Raw genomic sequence first — 19,266 nt, forward strand, 5'->3', positions numbered from 1 at the left:
TAGTTTTATGGGTAAGACTCTTGAACACATGGTTAACCGCCTCCTCGTCTGGCTGCTCGAGTCCCGAGGTTACCTGAGCTGCTCCCAGTGTGGTTTCATGTGCTACTGTTCCACTCTTGACAACTTAATTCTACTGGAGATGGCGATACAGGAGTCCTTCTTACCCCGAAACCATTTAGTTTGTGTGTTTTTTTTTGACCTCGAAAAAGCATATTACACTACTTGGAGGTACAACCTCCTTCGCCAACTTCATGAATGGGAACTACGTGGATGCTTGCCGCTTCTGATCCAATCCTTTCTCGAGGACCGATGTTTTCATTATTGCATTGGCGATGCCATGCCTGATTGCTATTTTCAGAAGAATGGTGTGCCCCAGGGCAGTGTCCTCAGTGTGCCATTGTTCGCCATCGCTATCAATGGCTTTTCGTCCACAGTCAGGAGTCCTGGTAAATGCTCTTTGTTTGTGGATGACTTTACAATCTTCTACTCTTCCTCTTATCTTATGATGACGACGAGGCAGCTACAACTGACCATTAGGAGGCTGGAAACCTGGACCCAGACAACTGATCTTCGGTTCTCACCTGAGAAGACTGTGTGTGTGTCAATTTTAATTGTACTCGTCGGAGTTTTAACCAACTAGAGCCTACAATGGGTGACCATATTTTACTTATTCAAGACACAGTACACTTTTTGGGTTTATTATTTGACTCAAAATTAACATGGCTCCCACACCTGAAAGACCTACGAACAAAAGGCTTCCGGTTGTTGAACATTTTGAAATGGCTTGGTGGAAAAACATGGAGAGCTGACAGGTCCTGCCTCCTACAGTTTTATAGGGCATTTGTTCGATCACGCTTAGACTATGGCAGCGTGGTCTATGGATCGGCCCTTCCTTCCTACTTCCGGATGTTAGATGCTGTCCACCATGCGGGCATTTGGATATCGACTGGAGCATTTCAGACCAGCCCAGTTCAGAGTCTGTGTGCAGAGGCTGGTGAACCACCACTCTGGATTCGGCGACATATCCTTTTGGCTCGACAGACACTGAAAATCTCAGCATCAACCCAGTCATTGGCATTTAGTTCAGTGATCCAACCCACCTTCGAACGACTGTTCAGGAATTGACCCCAAGCGACCCAGCCATTTGGTATACATGCTGCGTACTGCCTCAAGGATCTGGATCTCTCGGGCATGAAAATACACACCCAGGGATGGAATGCACTGCCGCCTTGGTGTCTTCGGAGGCCCAAAAGTGATTTTAAGCTTGATGCAGTACCCGAAAAATTGTACTCCAGATATGGTTTTTACAACTTTGTTTTCGTCTATTTTAAATATGTATCATAGTTTTATTGTTATTTGTACAGATGGATCCCAGCAGAGTAATTCTCTCAGTTGTTCTGTGGTTTTCCGTGATAGGGTTTTTAAAGTGCGTCTTCCAGAACAATTTACAAATTATGGTGTGGAGTTATATTGCATTCTAATGGCACTGGAGAGGGTTCACAGACATCATCGTATGAGTTATCTTGTCTGTTCCGACTCTCTTAGTGCACTGCAAGTGCTTCACCAAATGTATCTGGTAGACCCACTGATTCAGCTCATCCATGCCTGCTTATAGCGGCTCCAATGCTGTGGCAAGGTGGTGATCTTTTGCTGGGTACCTGGCCACATTGGAAGACAGGGTAATGACATGGCTGATAAAGCTGCCAAGGAAGCATGTTAGGATGGTGCTGTCCATCAATGTCCCATCCCGTTGCACGCCATTATCTCGTTTTCTGACAGATGTATCATGCATCAGTGGGAGACTGAATGGTTGCAGGTGTCGGACAACAAACTGCGGTCGCTCAAACCGACCACAAAAGCTTGGCGGACTTTGTATCAGCCTCGCTGCTGGAAGGAGGTTTTGCTTACCAGACTGCGCGTCGGGGCATAGCCCTTTCACACATGGCTCCCTCCTCCTGGGGGAGGATCCACCTTTCTGTGAAGTTTGTGGCGTGCTGCTTTCAGTTCAACATATTGTGGCTACGTGTGTCCTGTATACTGATATTAGGGCAGCTCTTGGTCTCGCTGGAGATCTGCCCACCGTCCTCGCAGATACCGATACCAGTGTTAACAGAGTGGTGAAACTTTGTGAACCATCAGGCCTCATCCCTGAACTGGTGGGGAAGGGCGCAGTCTTTAGTACGTTATAAACTTGCTCTGCATGTGGGGACAGCCTTCGTCTCCACCCATGAGATTTCATGTTGACTTTTAGTCAGGGCGCTGATGACCGTGATGTCGAGCGCCCCCTCAACCCAACTCGTCTTCATCAAAGGAGACTGTGGTGGTCCTCTCCCCCCCCCCCCCTCCCCCCTGGACATATCAAACCACCCTCATTCATTGTTGTTTGACCCCCAATAGTGCCCAGAAGTCCTCAAATTTGTACTAGTAAGAAATATGTAGTGGGTCTACACAAGGGAGACAAAGTCTTTGCTATAGAACTGGAGGAGGAAGATGTGACATAGAGTATACTGCAAGAAGAATTTGACAGAGCACTGAAAGGTCATGATATACTGCAAGAAGAACGTAACAAAGCACTGAAAAATGTTAGTTGAAACAAGGCCCCAGGTATACATGGCATTCAATCAGAACTACTGACAGCCTTGGAAGAGCTAGCTGTGACAAAACTCTTTCATGTGGTATGTAAAATGTATGAGACTGGCGAAATACCTTCAGACTTCACAAAGAATGTAATAATTCCAATTACAAAGAAAGTAGTTACTGAAAGGTGTGAAAATGATCGAATTACCAGTTTAATAAGTCTTGGCTGCAAAATACTGTCACAAATTCTTTACATAAGAATGGAAAAACTGATAGAAACCAACCTTGAGGAACATTGGTTTGGATTTTGAAGAAATATAGGGACATTTGAAACAATACTAACCATACGACGTACCATAGAGGATAGGTCAAGGTAAAGCAAGACTATGTTTATTGCATTTGTGGATTTGGAAACAACTTTTGACAGTGTTGTCTGGAATACTCTCTTTGAAATTCTGAAAGTAGTGGGGGTTAAATACAGTGACGGAAAGGCTGTTTTCAACTTGGACACAAACCAGACTGTATTTATGAGAGTCAAGTGGCATGAAAGGAGAAACAATGGGTGTGAAGGGAGTGAACAAGGTTTTAGCCTACAAACACCCCCCCCCCCCCCCCCCTCCACCCCTGATGTTATTCAATCTGTGTGTTGAGCAAGCAGTAAAGGAAACCAGAGACAAATTTGGAGTGGGAATTAAAGTTCAGAGAGAAGAAATAAAAACTTTGAGGTTTGTTGATGATATTGTAATTCTATCAGAGACAGCAAGGGACTTGGAAGAGCAGTTCGGAATTGACAGTGTCTTGAGAGGAGGATTATAAGATGAACATCAACGAAAGCAAGACATGGATAATAGGATGTAGTCGAATTAAATCAGGTGATGCTGAGGGAATTAAGTTGTGAAATGAGATATGTAAAGTAATGAGATATGTAAATCCATACCAAATGGGCCAGCACTGGTTGTTTGACCATCTCAGAAAAAATTTATATTTGCTGTGTGAATTCCCCAGTGTTTAGTAGTCACAAAAATATTTTTAAAAAATTGTTTATTATTTTGAAATGTGGCCATATTTGTTTCAGGTCGCATGCGTTTTTTCGTATTTGCAAGCATCTACATTTTCTTACAATTATTCAGGAGTGGATTGTCCTAAGCCTTTCAGATAAAATGCATTGAGTTCAACACACTTTGGGCTACAAATTAACATAATTATCACTTGGCTTAATGTATTCTTTAATATATTTTTAATAGTTCAAAGTTATCAGCCACAAATTAAAAAAAATCTCAATTTTTGAACAGTAGTTTTCCAAAGAAAGATTAATTTCTCAGTTTTAATATTTTTTCTGTTATTACACTGTATAGTACAGTTACTTTTTTTATATAAAGAGTATCAATGTTGAGCAGCTTACACTTAAAAAACACACTATTTTAAGAAAAGGATTTTTTAAAATTTTTCCATTTTGTGGCCTGCAATATCTTTGTAGGGGGACCACATAATCTGAAAATTTCACAGTTAATAGACCTTTATGATATCAAACTTCAATATAAATTTCAACTGTGAGATTCAGTTGGAAGTTATGGAAAAAAGATTACAAACACAAGCCAAAAATACATTTTTTAACATCTGTGATATCTGGTAGGCTAATCAAATAAAGTATACCAATTGCTTAATGTAACACACCACATTACACTAGCTAATGATTATTTGTTGAAACAATTCTGTGGTAATTGTTTCAGCAGGCTAACAATTGCATCTGCAAGCTTATTCAAGTGTGATTGTTGTCTTCCCCCTTACACCAACAATTGTCTTCTCACACTTATTTAGCTAGAAGTTCTTGAAGTGTGCAGTTTAACAATGGTGTCTCAGTGTTCTGTTGGTGTTATTATTAATGAAGCTTGTCATAAAAGTGTGTATGGAGTGTACCATGAAGACATTACTTTGATCGAAGATTACAGTGAAGAAGAAAAAGTGTTGTTTCACTTATGAGTCGGCCCAGAAGTCAAATCAACATGTAAGTACCATGGAATGAATTACTTTAAAAAATTTCATCACCTTTTTGGCCAGTCTTGCATGGACCCTTTTGAGAAACATAAGAAACCTATAACAAAAGGTTTGCGAGAAATAACATTTGATCATTATTCTAAAAATAAAAGGCCTTTTTTCAAACTCATACCAGGAAAATCATTGTGTCCAACATGTTATTAGATATTTGTAATTCACAAAATAAAGGATAGTGAAACCTCAGATACAGAACTTAATGACTTATCAGCAGCCATTAAAAAAGTAGATACAGCTTGTGAAATCCTGGGTATATTGCCTGCTAGTAAAATTAGAAAACTAACTCAAGATAATATTAGATTAGATTAATACTAGTTCCATGGATCATGAATAAGATATTTCATAATGATGTGGAACGAGTCAAATTTTACAATACATGACAAAATTAAGTTAATTTAACAACATACTTAAGTTAATATAACAACTTTCTTATTTTTTTGTGTTTTTTATTTTTTTAAATATTTTTTCTGTTTTTTTTCTTTTTTTCTTAATTTATATCTAAAAATTCCTCTATGGAGTAGAAGGAGTTGTCATTCAGAAATTCTTTTAATTTCTTCTTAAATACTTGTTGGTTATCTGTCATACTTTTGATACTATTTGTTAAGTGACCAAAGACTTTAGTGCCAGTATAATTCACCCCTTTCTGTGCCAAAGTTAGATTTAATCTTGAATAGTGAAGATCATCCTTTCTCGTAGTATTGTAGTTATGCACACTGCTATTACTTTTGAATTGGCTTTGGTTGTTAATAACAAATTTCATAAGAGAGTATATATACTGAGAAGCTACTGTGAGTATCCCTAGATCCTGAAATAAATGTCTGCAGGATGATCTTGGGTGGACTCCAGCTATTATTCTGATTACACGCTTTTGTGCAATAAATAAAAGACCAAGTGCCTTGAATACAAAAATTTAGAAAGTGGCAGCTGCAGTCAAGAAGAATTTTGGAAGTTTCATTTCAAAATACAATTTGTACTAAAACAGATGGAAATTCTAAAACTTCACCAACTGAATATGATGGTTTGATAGAAAAACTAAATGCAGTACTTCAAACAAAGAGGTAAAATTAAGATTATCAGTTTACTACCGAATTTATGGAGTTGAGCAAAGGTTAGTGATGAATTGAAAGTGTCAGAATGTCTTGTTAAGTTAACAAGGCAATTAGTAAAATAACAGGGAATTTTACCAGCATTACAAAAAGGAAAGTGCATCTAATGTGGTAGATGAAAACACAATCAATAAAGTTATTAAGTATTATGATTATGGCAATAACAGTCGTGTGATGTCTGGCAAAAAAGACTGTGTTTCTGTGACTGAAAATGGTTCTAAGATTCAAAGACAAAAAAGGCTAATATTATGTAATTTAAATGAACTGTTCACTGAATTTAAAAAAGAAAATCTTGACATTAAAATTGTAAGATCAAAGTTTTGCGAGTTGAGACCAAGATGGTGTATTTTTGCAGGGGCATCTGGCACCCTTAATGTTTGTATTTGTTTGTATCATCAGAACGTAAAGTTGATGATAGATGAGGTCAATCTTAGAGTTGACTATAAAGACCTTTTGGAAGCTATGGTATGCAATATTGACTGTTACAGTTGTATGATCAAGGGAAAATGTGAAGATTTTCCAAGCAAACAAGCCTTACTTGACATGTTTGAAGAATCCGAAGACGATTTGATGCCGGACAATATAAAATACAAACAACGGTGACACAAGACAGAACTGAAATGGTAACAGTCATGAAATCACAAGAAGAGTTTTTTGAAGTGTTGGTGGATAACCTTGAAAATCTGAAAATGCATCATTTTATTGCAAAATCTCAAAGTAAATTTTTGAAAGACAAAAAAACAAACCTTGGCATCTGATGAATGCTTAGTTCTTGCTGACTTTTCGGAAAATTATTCCTTTGTTGTTCAAGATGAAGTACAAGGGCTGGACTGGGTAAACAAACAGGCCACAGTTCATCCATTTGTATTCTATTATAAAGATGAAGATAAACTAATGAGCCACAGCTTTTGTGTCATAAGTGACTACCTTGAACACAACACTACAGCAGTGCACATTTTTAAACTAAAAGTATCAAACTACATTAAACAACAACGCTCTTCTATAAAGAAATTGATTTACATTTCGGATGGGGCAGCAAGTTAATATAAAAACAAACAAAAATTATTAATATCTTCTTTCATAAAGAAGATTTTGGGTTTGTTGTAGAATGGCACTTTTTTGCTTTATGCCATAGGAAGAATGCTTGTGATGGTGTCGGGAGTACAACAAAGCGAGCTGTCACAAAAGCAAGTCTGCAGCGGACCGATGATAATCATATCATAACAGTTCAAGAAATGTTTGAATTCTGTAAAAAACATTTCAAAGGAATTACTTATGTTATCAATATAATAGAAGGAAACATTCCACGTGGGAAAAAATTATATATAAAATCAAAGATGAGGTGACTTACCGAACGAAAGCGCTGGCAGGTCGATAGACACACAAACAAACACAAACATACACACAAAATTCAAGCTTTCGCAACAAACTGTTGCCTCATCAGGAAAGAGGGAAGGACAGGGGAAGACGAAAGGAAGTGGGTTTTAAGGGAGAGGGTAAGGAGTCATTCCAATCCCGGGAGCGGAAAGACTTACCTTAGGGGGAAAAAAGGACAGGTATACACTCGCACACACGCACATATCCATCCACACATACAGACACAAGCAGACATATTTACTTATGTTTTTGTACAATGTGAGGAAATACAAGAAGCCTATGACAGTGTCTTGAAGGAAGGGTACAACACTTGTCAGAAGATTAAAGGCACTCGATCTTTTCATTGATTTGTACCCAATTCACACAACTTACTGAAGTGTAAGATCACATCAACTTCACTGGATAGTGATCTTGATCAGTGTGGAAAACTTGTACAACTGGTTCTTCAAAAGAAAGACGTAGTGGCTTGTCTTTACAATGAACAGTGGTGGATTGGTGAAGTTGATAATATTGACTGTCAAAACCAAGATGTACATATTGCATTTCATCACCCTCCAGGACCAAGGACATCTTTAAAAAAATTAGGAAGGATCAAGTTTGGATGCCACTTAAAGATGTACTAAGGAATCTGTCTACCATGGAACTTTACGACTGTGACTGGGTGAACTTGTGATCTAACACCCAAACTGAGTGAACAAATTTCTCAAATGTTCAGTGAGCAATGTACTAAAAACAAATAACAGGAGAACAATATAATTTAATTAGTAGGCTTATTTTCAATAAAAAAAATTAAGTTATCATAGATATGATGAAATTATACAGGGTGGTCCATTGATCGTGACCGGGCCAAATATATCACGAAATAGGCATCAAACGAAAAAACTACAAAGAACAAAACTTGTCTAGCTTGAAGGGGGAAACCAGATGGCGCTATGATTGGCCCGCTAGATGGCACTGCCATAGGTCAAACGGATATCAACTGCGTTTTTTTAAATAGGAACCCCCATTTTTTATTACATATTCGTGTAGTACGTAAAGAAATATGAATATTTTAGTTGGACCACTTTTTTCACTTTGTGATAGATGGCGCTGTAATAGTCACAAACATATGGCTCACAATTTTAGACGAACGGTTGGTAACAGGTAGGTTTTTTAAATTAAAATACAGAACGTAGATACGTTTGAACATTTTATTTCGGTTGTTCCAATGTGATACATGTACCTTTGTGGACTTAACATTTCTGAGAACGCATGCTGTTACAGCGTGATTACCTGTAAATACCACATTAATGCAATAAATCCTCAAAATGATGCCCGTCAACCTCAATGCATTTGGCAATACGTGTAACGACATTCCTCTCAACAGGGAGTAGTTTGCCTTCCGTAATTTTCGCACATGCATTGACAATGCGCTGACGCATGTTGTAAGGCGTTGTCGGTGGATCATGATAGCAAATACCTTTAAACTTTCTCCACAGAAAGAAATCCAGGGACGTCAGATCTGGTGAACGTGCGGGCCATGGTATGGTGCTTTGACGACCAATCCACCTGTATGAAATATGCTATTCAATACCGCTTCAATCGTACGCGAGCTATGTGCCGGACATCCATCATGTTGGAAGTACATCGCCATTCTGTCAAGCAATGAAACATCTTGTAGTAACATCGGTAGAATATTACGTAGGAAATCAGCATACATTGCACCATTTAGATTGCCATTGATAAAATAGGGGTCATTTTATCCTTCCTCCCATAATGCCGCACCATACATTAACCCACCAAGGTTGCTGATGTTCCACTTGTCGCAGCCATCGTGGATTTTCCATTGCCCAATAGTGCATATTATGCCGGTTTACGTTACTGCTGTTCGTGAATGACACTTCGTCGCTAAATAGCACGCATGCAAAAAATCTGTCATCGTCCCGTAATTTCTCTTCTGCCCAGTGGCAGAACGGTACATGACGTTCAAAGTTGTCGCCATGCAATTCCTGGTGCATAGAAATGTGGTATGGGTGCAATCACTGTTTATATAGCATTCTCAACACTGACATTTTTGAGATTCCCGATTCTCGCGCAATTCGTTTGCTACTGATGTGCGGATTAGCCGCGACAGTGGCTAAAACATCTACTTGGGCATCATCATTTGTTGCAGGTCGTGGTTGACATTTCACATGTGGCTGAACACTTCATGTTTCCTTAAATAACGTAACTATCCGGCGAACGGTCCGGACACTTAGATGATGTCGTCCAGGATACTGAGCAGCGTACATAGCACACGCCCATGGGGCATTTTGATCACAAAAGCCATACAGCAACACGATATCGACCTTTACCGCAATTGGTAAACGGTCCACTTTAACGCGGGTAATGTATCAAGAAGCAAATACCGTCTGCACTGTCAGAATGTTGCGTGCTACCACGTACATATACATTTGTGACTATTACAGTGCAATCTATCACAAAGCGAAAAGAGTGGTCCAACTAAAACATTCATATTTCTTTACATACTACATGAATATGTAATAAAACATGGGGGTTCCTATTTTAAAGAATGCAGTTGATATCCGTTTGACCTAGCGGGCCAACCATAGCGCCATCTGGTTTCCCCCTTCAAGCTAGACAAGTTTCGTTCTTTGTAGTTTTTTCGTTTGATGCTTATTTCGTGAGATAATTGGCCCGGTCACGATCAATGGACCACCCTGTATACTGTAACTGATATATTTTATTCCATAAGCGTAGATATAGCAGATGTTAAGAAATGTATTTTTGACTCATGTTTGTGATTTTTTTTTTTTCTCCATAACTTCCAATTGAATCTCAAAATTGAAATTTATATTGAAGTTTGATATCATAAAGGTCTATTAACTGTGAAATTTTCAGATTTTGATGTGGTCCCCCAACAAAGATATTGCAGGCCACAAAATGGAAAAATTTAAAAAAATCTATTTTTTAAAATAGTGTGTTTTTTAAGTGTAAGCTGCTCAATATTGATACTCTATAAAAAAAAAAAGTAACTATACTATACAGTGTAATAGCAGAAAAAATATTAAAGCTGAGAAATTAATCTTTCTTTGGAAAACTATGGTTCAAAAATTGAGTTTTTTATATTTGTGGCTGATAACTCTGAACTATTAAAAATATATTAAAGAATACATTCAGCTAAGTGATATGTTGTTGTTGTTGTTGTTGTTGTTGTTGTGGTCTTCAGTCCTGAGACTGGTTTGATGCAGCTCTCCATGCTAATCTATCCTGTGCAAGCTCCTTCATCTCCCAGTACCTACTGCAACCTACATCCTTTTGAATCTGCTTAGTGTATTCATCTCTTGGTCTCCCTCCACGCTGCCCTCCAATGCCAAATTTGTGATCCCTTGATGCCTCAGGACATGTCCTACCAGCCGATCCCTTCTTCTAGTCAAGTTGTGCCACAAACTTCTCTTCTCCCCAATCCTATTCAATACCTCCTCATTAGTTACGTGATGTACCCACCTAATCTTCAACATTCTTCTGTAGCACCACATTTCAAAAGCTTCTATTCTCTTCTTGTCCAAACTATTTATTGTCCATGTTTGACTTCCATACATGGCTACACTCCATACAAATACTTTCAGAAACGACTTCCTGACACTTAAATCTATACTCGATGTTAACAAATTTCTCTTCTTCAGAAACGCTTTCCTTGTCATTGCCAGTCTACATTTTATATCCTCTCTACTTCGACCATCATCAGTTATTTTGCTCCCCAAATAGCAAAACTCCTTTACTACTTTAACTGTCTCATTTCCTAATCTAATTCCCTCCGCATCACCCGAGTTAATTCGACTACATTCCATTATCCTCGTTTTGCTTTTGTTGATGTTCATCTTATATCCTCCTTTCAAGACACTGTCCATTCCATTCAACTGTTCTTCCAAGTCCTTTGCTGTCTCTGACAGAATTACAATGTCATCGGCGAACCTCAAAGTTTTTATTTCTTCTCCCTGGATTTTAATACCTACTCCAATCCTTCACTGCTTGCTCAATATACAGATTGAATAACATCGGGGAAAGGCTACAACCCTGTCTCACTCCCTTCCAAACCACTGCTTCCCTTTCATGCCCCTCAACTCTTATAACTGCCATCTGGTTTCTGTACAAATTGTAAATAGCCTTTCGCTACCTGTATTTTACCCCTGCCACCTTCAGAATTTGAAAGAGAGTATTCCAGTCAACGTTGTCAAAAGCTTTCTCTAAGTCTACAAATGCTAGAAACGTAGGTTTGCCTTTCCTTTATCTTTCTTCTAAGATAAGTCTTAAGGTCAGTATTGCCTCACGTGTTCCAACATTTCTACGGAATCCAAACTGATCTTCCCCGAGGTCGGCTTCTATCAGTTTTTCCATTCGCCTGTAAAAAATTCGTGTTAGTATTTTGCAGCTGTGAGTTATTAAACTGATAGTTCGGTAATTTTCACATCTGTCAATACCTGCTTTCTTTGGGATTGGAATTATTATATTCTTCTTGAAGTCTGAGGGTATTTCGCCTGTCTCATACATCTTGCTCACCAGATGGAAGAGTTTTGTCGGGACTTGCTCTTCCAAGGTCGTCAGTAGTTCTAATGGAATGTTGTCTACTCCCGGGGCCCTGTTTCGACTCAGGTCTTTCAGTGCTCTGTCAAACTCTTCACGCAGTATCATATCTTCCATTTCATCTTCATCTACATCCTCTTCCATTTCCATAATATTGTACTCAAGAAAATCACCCTTGTATGAACCCTCTGTATACTCCTTCCACCTTTCTACTTTCCCCTCTTTGCTTAGAACTGGGTTTCCATCTGAGCTCTTGATATTCATACAAGTGGTTCTCTTTTCTCCAAAGGTCTCTTTAATTTTTCTGTAGGCTGTATCTATCTTACCCCTAGTGAGATAAGCCTCCACATCCTTACATTTGTCCTCTAGCCATGCCTGCTTAGCCATTTTGCACTTCCTGTCGATCTCATTTTTGAGACGTTTGTATTCCTTTTTGCCTGCTTCATTTACTGCATTTTTATATTTTCTCCTGTCATCAATTAAATTCAATATTTCTTCTGTTACCCAAGGATTTCTATTAGACCTCGTCTTTTTACCTACTTGATCCTCTGCTGCCTTCACTACTTCATCCCTCAGAGCTACCCATTTGTCTTCTACTGTATTTCTTTCCTCCATTCCTGTCAATTGTTCCTTTATGCTCTCCCTGAAACTCTGTAAAACCTCTGGTTCTTTCAGTTTATCCAGGTCCTATCTCTTTAAATTCCCACCTTTTTGCAATTTCTTCAGTTTTAACCTACAGTTCATAACCACCTTTTAGTATCTCCAGGATTCTTCCATGTATACAACCTTACTTTATGATTCTTGAACCAAGTGTTAGCTATGATTAAGTTGTGCTCTGTGCATAATTCTAACAGAGGGCTTCCTCTTTCATTTCTTAGCCCCAATCCATATTCACCTACTATGTTTCCTTCTCTCCCTTTTCCTACTGTCAAATTCCAGTCACCCGTGACTATTAAATTTTCGTCTCCCTTCACTACCTGAATAATTTCTTTTATCTCATAACACATTTCTTCAATTTCTTCGTCATCTGCAGAGCTAGTTGGCATATAAACTTGTACTACTGTAGTAGACATGTGCTTCGTGTCTATCTTGGCCACTATAATACGTTCACTATGCCGTTTGTAGTAGCTTACCCGCACTCCTATTTTTTTATTCATTATTAAACCTACTCCTGCATTACCCTATTTCATTTTGTATTTATAATCCTGTATTCACCTGACCAGAAGTCTTGTTCCTCCTGCCACCGAACTTCACTAACTCCCACTATATCTAACTTTAACCTATCCATTTCCGTTTTTAAATTTTCTAACGTACCTGCCCGATTAAGGGATCTGACATTCCACGCTCCGATCCGTAGAATGCCAGTTTTCTTTCTCCTGATAACGACATCCTCTTGAGTAGTCCCCGCCCGGAGGTCCGAATGGGGGACTATTTTACGTTCGGAATATTTTACCCAAGAGGACGCCATCATCATTTAACCATACAGTAAAGCTGCATTCCCTCTGGAAAAATTACGGCTGTAGTTTCCCCTTGCTTTCAGCTGTTCGCTGTACCAGCACAGCAAGGCTGTTTAGGTTAATGTTACAAGGCCAGATCTGTTAATCATCCAGACTGTTGCCTCTGGAACTACTGAAAAGGCTGCTGCCCCTCTTCAGGAACCACACGTTTGCCTGGCCTCTCAACAGATACCCCTCCGTTGTAGTTGCACCTACGGTACGGCTATCTGTATCGCTGAGGCACGCAAGCCTCCCCACCATGGCAAGGTCCATGCATTTTGTCTGAAAGGCTTAGGACAATCCACTACTGAATAATTGTAAAAAATGTAGATGCTTGCAAATATAAAAAATGTAGATGCTTGCAAATACAAAAAAAAGCATGCGGCCTGGGACAAATATGGCCATCATTTCAAAATAATAAACAATAAATTTTTTAAAAAAATATTTTTGTGACTGATAAACATTGGGGAATTCACCCAGCAAATATATAATTTTTCTGAGATGGTGAAGCAACCAATTATTTTTTTCTTGGACCACTTGGTATGGAATGACCCATGAGTTTTGGGCAGCAAAATAACTGATGATGGTTTAGGCTGAGAGGATATAAAATGTAGACTGCCAGTGGCAGAAAAACATTTCTGAAGAAGAGAAATTTGTTAACATCGAATGTAGACTTAAGTGTTAGGTAACATTTTCTGAAGGTATTCGTTTGGAGAGTACCATGTATGGAAGAGAAACATGAACGATAAACAGTTTAGACAGGAAGAGAATAGAAGCTTCTGAAATGTGGTGCTATGGAAGAACACTGAAGATTAGGTGGGAAGATCACATAACTAATGAGGATGTACTGGACAGAATTGGGGAGACAAGAAGTTTGTGGTATAACTTGACTAAAAGAAGGGATTGGTTGATAGGACACATTCTGAGATAGCAAGGGATCACCAGTTTAGTATTGGAGGGAAGTGTGGCACTAAAAATCCTAGAGGGAGACCAAGAGATGAGTACAGAAGCAGATTTAGAAATATGTAGGTTGCAGAAGTTATAGCCAGTTGAAGAATTTGCACAGGATAGAGTAGCATGGAGAGCTGCATGAAACCAGTCTTCCAACTGAAGACTACAACAACAACAATGTATGTTGACTTATCTTTTCTTGAACTATCATTTACAGTTTGTACTTAAATACACCTCCTGATTGAAGTTGTACAGCATTTATGTATTTTAATAAGTTCTAAACACACATTTCAGGTGCATCGTGTTGTGCTTTATGCATGTACAGAGTACTTCCAACTTTTAGAGAAAGAGAATCCTCCAGGCAGCCATTTATTACGAATGCCAGAGGACATGGATCCAGAGGTCGTCGTTCCAATTATAAAGTAAGTTTTACAGAGTGTAATTGATGTGGAAAACTGCTTTATAGAAGAACTGAAGGGTTTATTTAGTACAGAACTATAATTTTTCAGTTTTTATCATTAATTGTTTTTGTATTCTCAAGTTTTGGGATATGATTGTGGTAACAGTAATTATGCAGTAAAATAATTTTGTGTGTTTCCATTTCATATTCTGTTTCTCCATTATTGATCTAAGTCTTAGGTGAGATTGCATTCTCACCCAAATGCCATACACAGAACTATTCATCTCTACAGGATGCCCCAGACCTTTAGGGCCAATTACACAGATGGTACAGGACCCTAAATGGAGTACTTTCAATTAGTCAAATAGTCTGAAGTAGCTATTGCAGAACTGTAAAATGTGGTCATTTTGGTGGCAGCACTTTATGCTTATCTCTCATGATACTGCTAAAGTCCAAGCAACAAACTGCAGACAATATCAAAAGCTTTTGAGTATAATACTAAAACACATTGCCTGTTGATTGTAACTTGACAGAATATTATACGAGTAGAAGTAAAATACATGTGCATGTGGGAAAGGATACTGACATTAAGTTGGACAGGAAGGAAAAGAAATGAGGTAGAACTGGAAAGTGAGAAGAGAGATGTACATCTACACCTGTACTACGCAAACCATTGTGAAGTGCATGGCAGAGGGTAAGTCCAATTGTACCAGTTATTAGGGTTTCTTCCTGCCCCATTCACGTATGGAGCATGGGAAGAATGATTGTTTTAATGCCTCTGTCACACTAGAACAGAGATAGGTCCAAATTATCACAAAAGGCCGCACGGTTTGTTGCCAAATGGTCACACCTCTTCGTCCTGTAACCTGAAACACCCACTCCCATCGAGAATCCCACCAAATGCAAAGTCCATAGTGTCATTCATTTTCATGAGAGGCCCTCGGTGTATCGTTGTGCTGTCATAATTTACTCAGTCACTACCAACAGTGACCTGCAGTCATACCTGATGGCTCCTCGCATAATGAAACGTTCTGTGCCTCTTCAAAATGTTGGAATTACAGGACCTCTCCTAGGACGCCACTATACTCATTGATGATGGTCATCCAGAGTTTTGTGGACGTCGGCAGTAGCCTCTTGATCGCAGACATGGGAGCAGCACCAGGTGGCAGGCAGGATTAAATTACATGCATTAACATAGATGACGATTGTGTGTTCCTGCACGGGGTGGTGGTCAGTGACTGTGTAGTAGGCCCACACAGGCCATATGGCAGCAACATTGTAGGTAGGCAACAAACTGGCCCAGGCTTGAACTCATGGCCCACTGAGGAGATGGCCAGCAAGAGCCAGTGGTCATCCAGCATGTGACTCAATGGAGCAGAGGCTCCAGATTCACCGCATACAGACCTTGGCTCAGGCAGGAGCCTGTAGCTGCTGGTGGCAAAGTCTGCGGACGGGAGATGAGTGAGTCACCTTGTGCTCCAAGTGATCCCTGTCTTGTAGTAACGAGTTGGGGTTCACACCTGGTTATTGCTGGGTATAATGAAAATCTGAGGATGAGAGTGCAATTTGGAGGCTGTATGTGTGACCTGGCTGGTTAGTATTTCTCCACCAGCAGCACTTCCAACCCAAAACCCATTGCAGGTTCGAGTGGTTGGGCTTCACCATTGGGCGGTGATGGCTTCATTTGCCCGGGTTTTCCTGCATAGTCAGCTCCTGCAGAAGCCTTGTCAGAGCTATCAAGATTTCATACCTTTGGCTTCAGGAGTGCTGGCTGGCATCTTCCACTTTGTTAGCATTCCGAATGAGTGCACCTGCACTCAGAATACACTTTATTGCCCATTGTGCCCGGACTTCGGGCTGATGACCCCTTCCTCCTCTGTGATGTTGTTCTGATTGTTGCAGGAACTGTTTATTACCCCAGCAAAGCTGTGGTGCAGTGCAGTGTGTGGGATGGTAACTCTGTAGTCCAGCTACTCCCTAGTCTTCAGCCAACGGTGCAGTATAACACAGAATATTTCAGGGAGTCCAGTTCTTGTTCTCGGATGTCAGGTGCAGATGTGAAGGGATTACAATGTGCTTGGTGCACAGTGTGACGATCCTCCCTTTTGGTGGCCAGATGTCATGTACTGGAACGTTGACGATGAGTATGCCAACCCCCACATTTTGATGCATTCCAACATTGGGCCACTGTCATCTCCAAACGTCTCGCACATATACATGTCTATCACATCCAAATGTCCTATATATCTGGATGTTGCACTATTTGATGAGTCAGCCAAGTAGACACCCACAATGAGTCCCCTTTTGATCTCTGTCAAGTGCTGGTAGTACCATCTCACATGTACAAGACATCTCCATGTCTTTCATAGTGATCACTCATTATGTGACACTGTTCACACCCCTCATACCGCATGCCTCTCCTATAAGTTTGTCAGGCACATTTTCTCTGGTGTTTTGTGTGATATTTGCAATTCTGTCTTTGTAGTATGTAACTGGAGTCAGGTCAAACAAATACTGGTCATCACATCTTTCATGTGACACCCAGTGTCAACAGAAAGCTTAGAGGTCGTGTAATTCCCATTACAATCTAAATGATTTTTAAAGAAGAGTGTTACAAACTCATTCCATACAGCAGCCCCAGATCAGTTAAGTGCGATATCCTTTTTATCAATATGTGTTAACAGGGAAACTGGAACGCGAAGAATGAACAGTATTTGAGTAGCGACAGCAGTGCCCTGACTATGCTGACTGCTACCGCCAAGCAGCAGTGCTACTCAGTCGCCGCTGGAGTGCTGATTATTCTTCACGTTTTATTGTCCCTTTATTACTTACTGATGAAACAAATGTCGCACTAAACTCATCTGGGACCACCGTATCGAACGGACGTATAACATTCCATTTTAAAAATAATTTTGTTTCTAACAGGAAACAATACAACTTTTCCGCTACACACCAGGCATCACATGAAAGCCATGATAACCAGTATTTGTTTGGATTGGCTCCAGTTATATATTGCAAAAATAAAATTGCATGTATGCCAAAACGCTAGAGAAAATATGCCTGACAACATTTAGGAGAGACTCCCATATTTCCTCCCAGGCCTGGTGACAACATTAAATATGAACAACCCTGATGCACTCCAATGGCCGTTCTATCTGTCACAAAGAATTGCAACTCTCAATCATTTACAAAGTTACATTGACATCTGACCACATCTTCTGGGTGCTTCTGTTTTTTATCAGTAGGTGGGGACAAAATGTTGGGCTTTAATGTTAAATCCATTCAACCATGGCGTAATAGTCTGGAACATTTTATTAACTGTGATATTTCTGGCCATGAAAGTTTACATTTTACGGTGTAGGTAATACTTAATCACTTTTATTATGTAGAGAATGTATATTTCTTGCTACTACCTGTGATGTTTATTATGTTAAAGATTACACTTCTCTGTTGCAGCTTCATGTATACCGGCCGCCTAGAGTTCAAATATGAGCTACACTCAAAGTTGTATTCAGCAGCAAAAGTGATGAGCATGTCAGTACTGACAAAACTTCTGGATGCTCAGTATAATTCTGCCTCTGTTCAGGGGTCACTTAAACCTGCAACTGTCAAGAAACTTCATGTGCCATCTCATACATCCTGGAATTTGCCTGTGAAGAAAGTTGTGAAGACAGGTGACTCACAGCTTCCAGAACCACTGCCAGGTCGAAAGTGAGTCAGTTTCATTGTTTGTAGCAGAAGGATTGTCATGAAACAGTGAAAGTTACAGTAGTAACATGTGCCCCTCGCAGAAAGTTATTCTCATTGGTACACCTTATTATTATTTGTGTTTTTTTATTTTGTTTTTGTTCTTTGTCTAGTAGCCCAACCTGTGATACCAAACTATTGCTTAATGCTTTCAAGATGTCATCCAAGTCTCACTCGTGCACTGGCATAACCAGTGCTCAAGTGAGACGCCAGTGCCGTCTTGAAAGGATTGATGTTATGACAAAATGAATCCTTCACAAGAACAGAATTACGTTCATCATTATTTTCAGAATAACTTGAACAAATGGTCACTTTACACTTCTTAACAGGTTAATGATGTCACTGTCACTGGAATTGTCTTCACAACCATAGAAACATTCATTCAGTGTCGTCTGAATCTTCGTTCTTGCTAGAAACATCTACATCAAAAACTTCTGAAAGTATTTCAGATTCATTCCATTTCCTTCTGTTTTCTGAATAGGGCCATCTCCAAAGGCAGGAGGAACTTAAAGATGAAAATAGTAACTATTTGAAATATCTAACTACAATCAGAATTTTAAATAAGAAAAAAGTGCATGAAAGCAATCAAGTTTCACACTTTGACGACTCGTGTAAATGTTTAAATAGATGAAGTAGTTCAGTAACATCACAACAGATGACATCCACAGGCAGTGTGTGTAGTAGAAAATGTGAGTTGTCTTCAGATCTGTTCATAGCAGAAGGCATGCAAAACATGAGTAAGCTGGGATCCGTCCACTGTGTTACATTCACGCACAACAATAGTAGAAGCAGTAAACATTGCCGTTCGACCATCAAATGCCTTATTTTACAGAATGGTGGCTGTTCTTGCCATTTTACCCTTAATATTGTCAGAACCAGTCTATTATTCACACTGTGTGAGATACCTGTGTACTAAGATTTTTCTGGCAATAATTCATACATACTTAAGTTCAGCCTGTACACTTTTTTCATTGTAGCTCACAGTTTGATTTGAATG

The 19,266-nt window shown here is 39.4% G+C and overlaps 1 protein-coding gene across 2 annotated transcripts in view; it reads left to right on the forward strand.

The window, feature by feature from the left end:
• LOC124622060 overlaps window positions 1-19,266 on the forward strand; it is a 102,799-nt gene that overhangs the window by 22,286 nt on the left and 61,247 nt on the right. For both annotated transcript variants that reach the window (XM_047147633.1, XM_047147632.1), the window contains exons 3-4: window positions 14,417-14,544; window positions 17,979-18,233. In XM_047147633.1, the coding sequence (XP_047003589.1) occupies window positions 14,417-14,544; window positions 17,979-18,233 (383 nt within the window). The remainder of the gene's footprint in view (window positions 1-14,416; window positions 14,545-17,978; window positions 18,234-19,266) is intronic.

Source organism: Schistocerca americana, chromosome 7, assembly GCF_021461395.2.
Source record: "Schistocerca americana isolate TAMUIC-IGC-003095 chromosome 7, iqSchAmer2.1, whole genome shotgun sequence".
Classification (NCBI taxonomy): domain Eukaryota; kingdom Metazoa; phylum Arthropoda; class Insecta; order Orthoptera; family Acrididae; genus Schistocerca; species Schistocerca americana.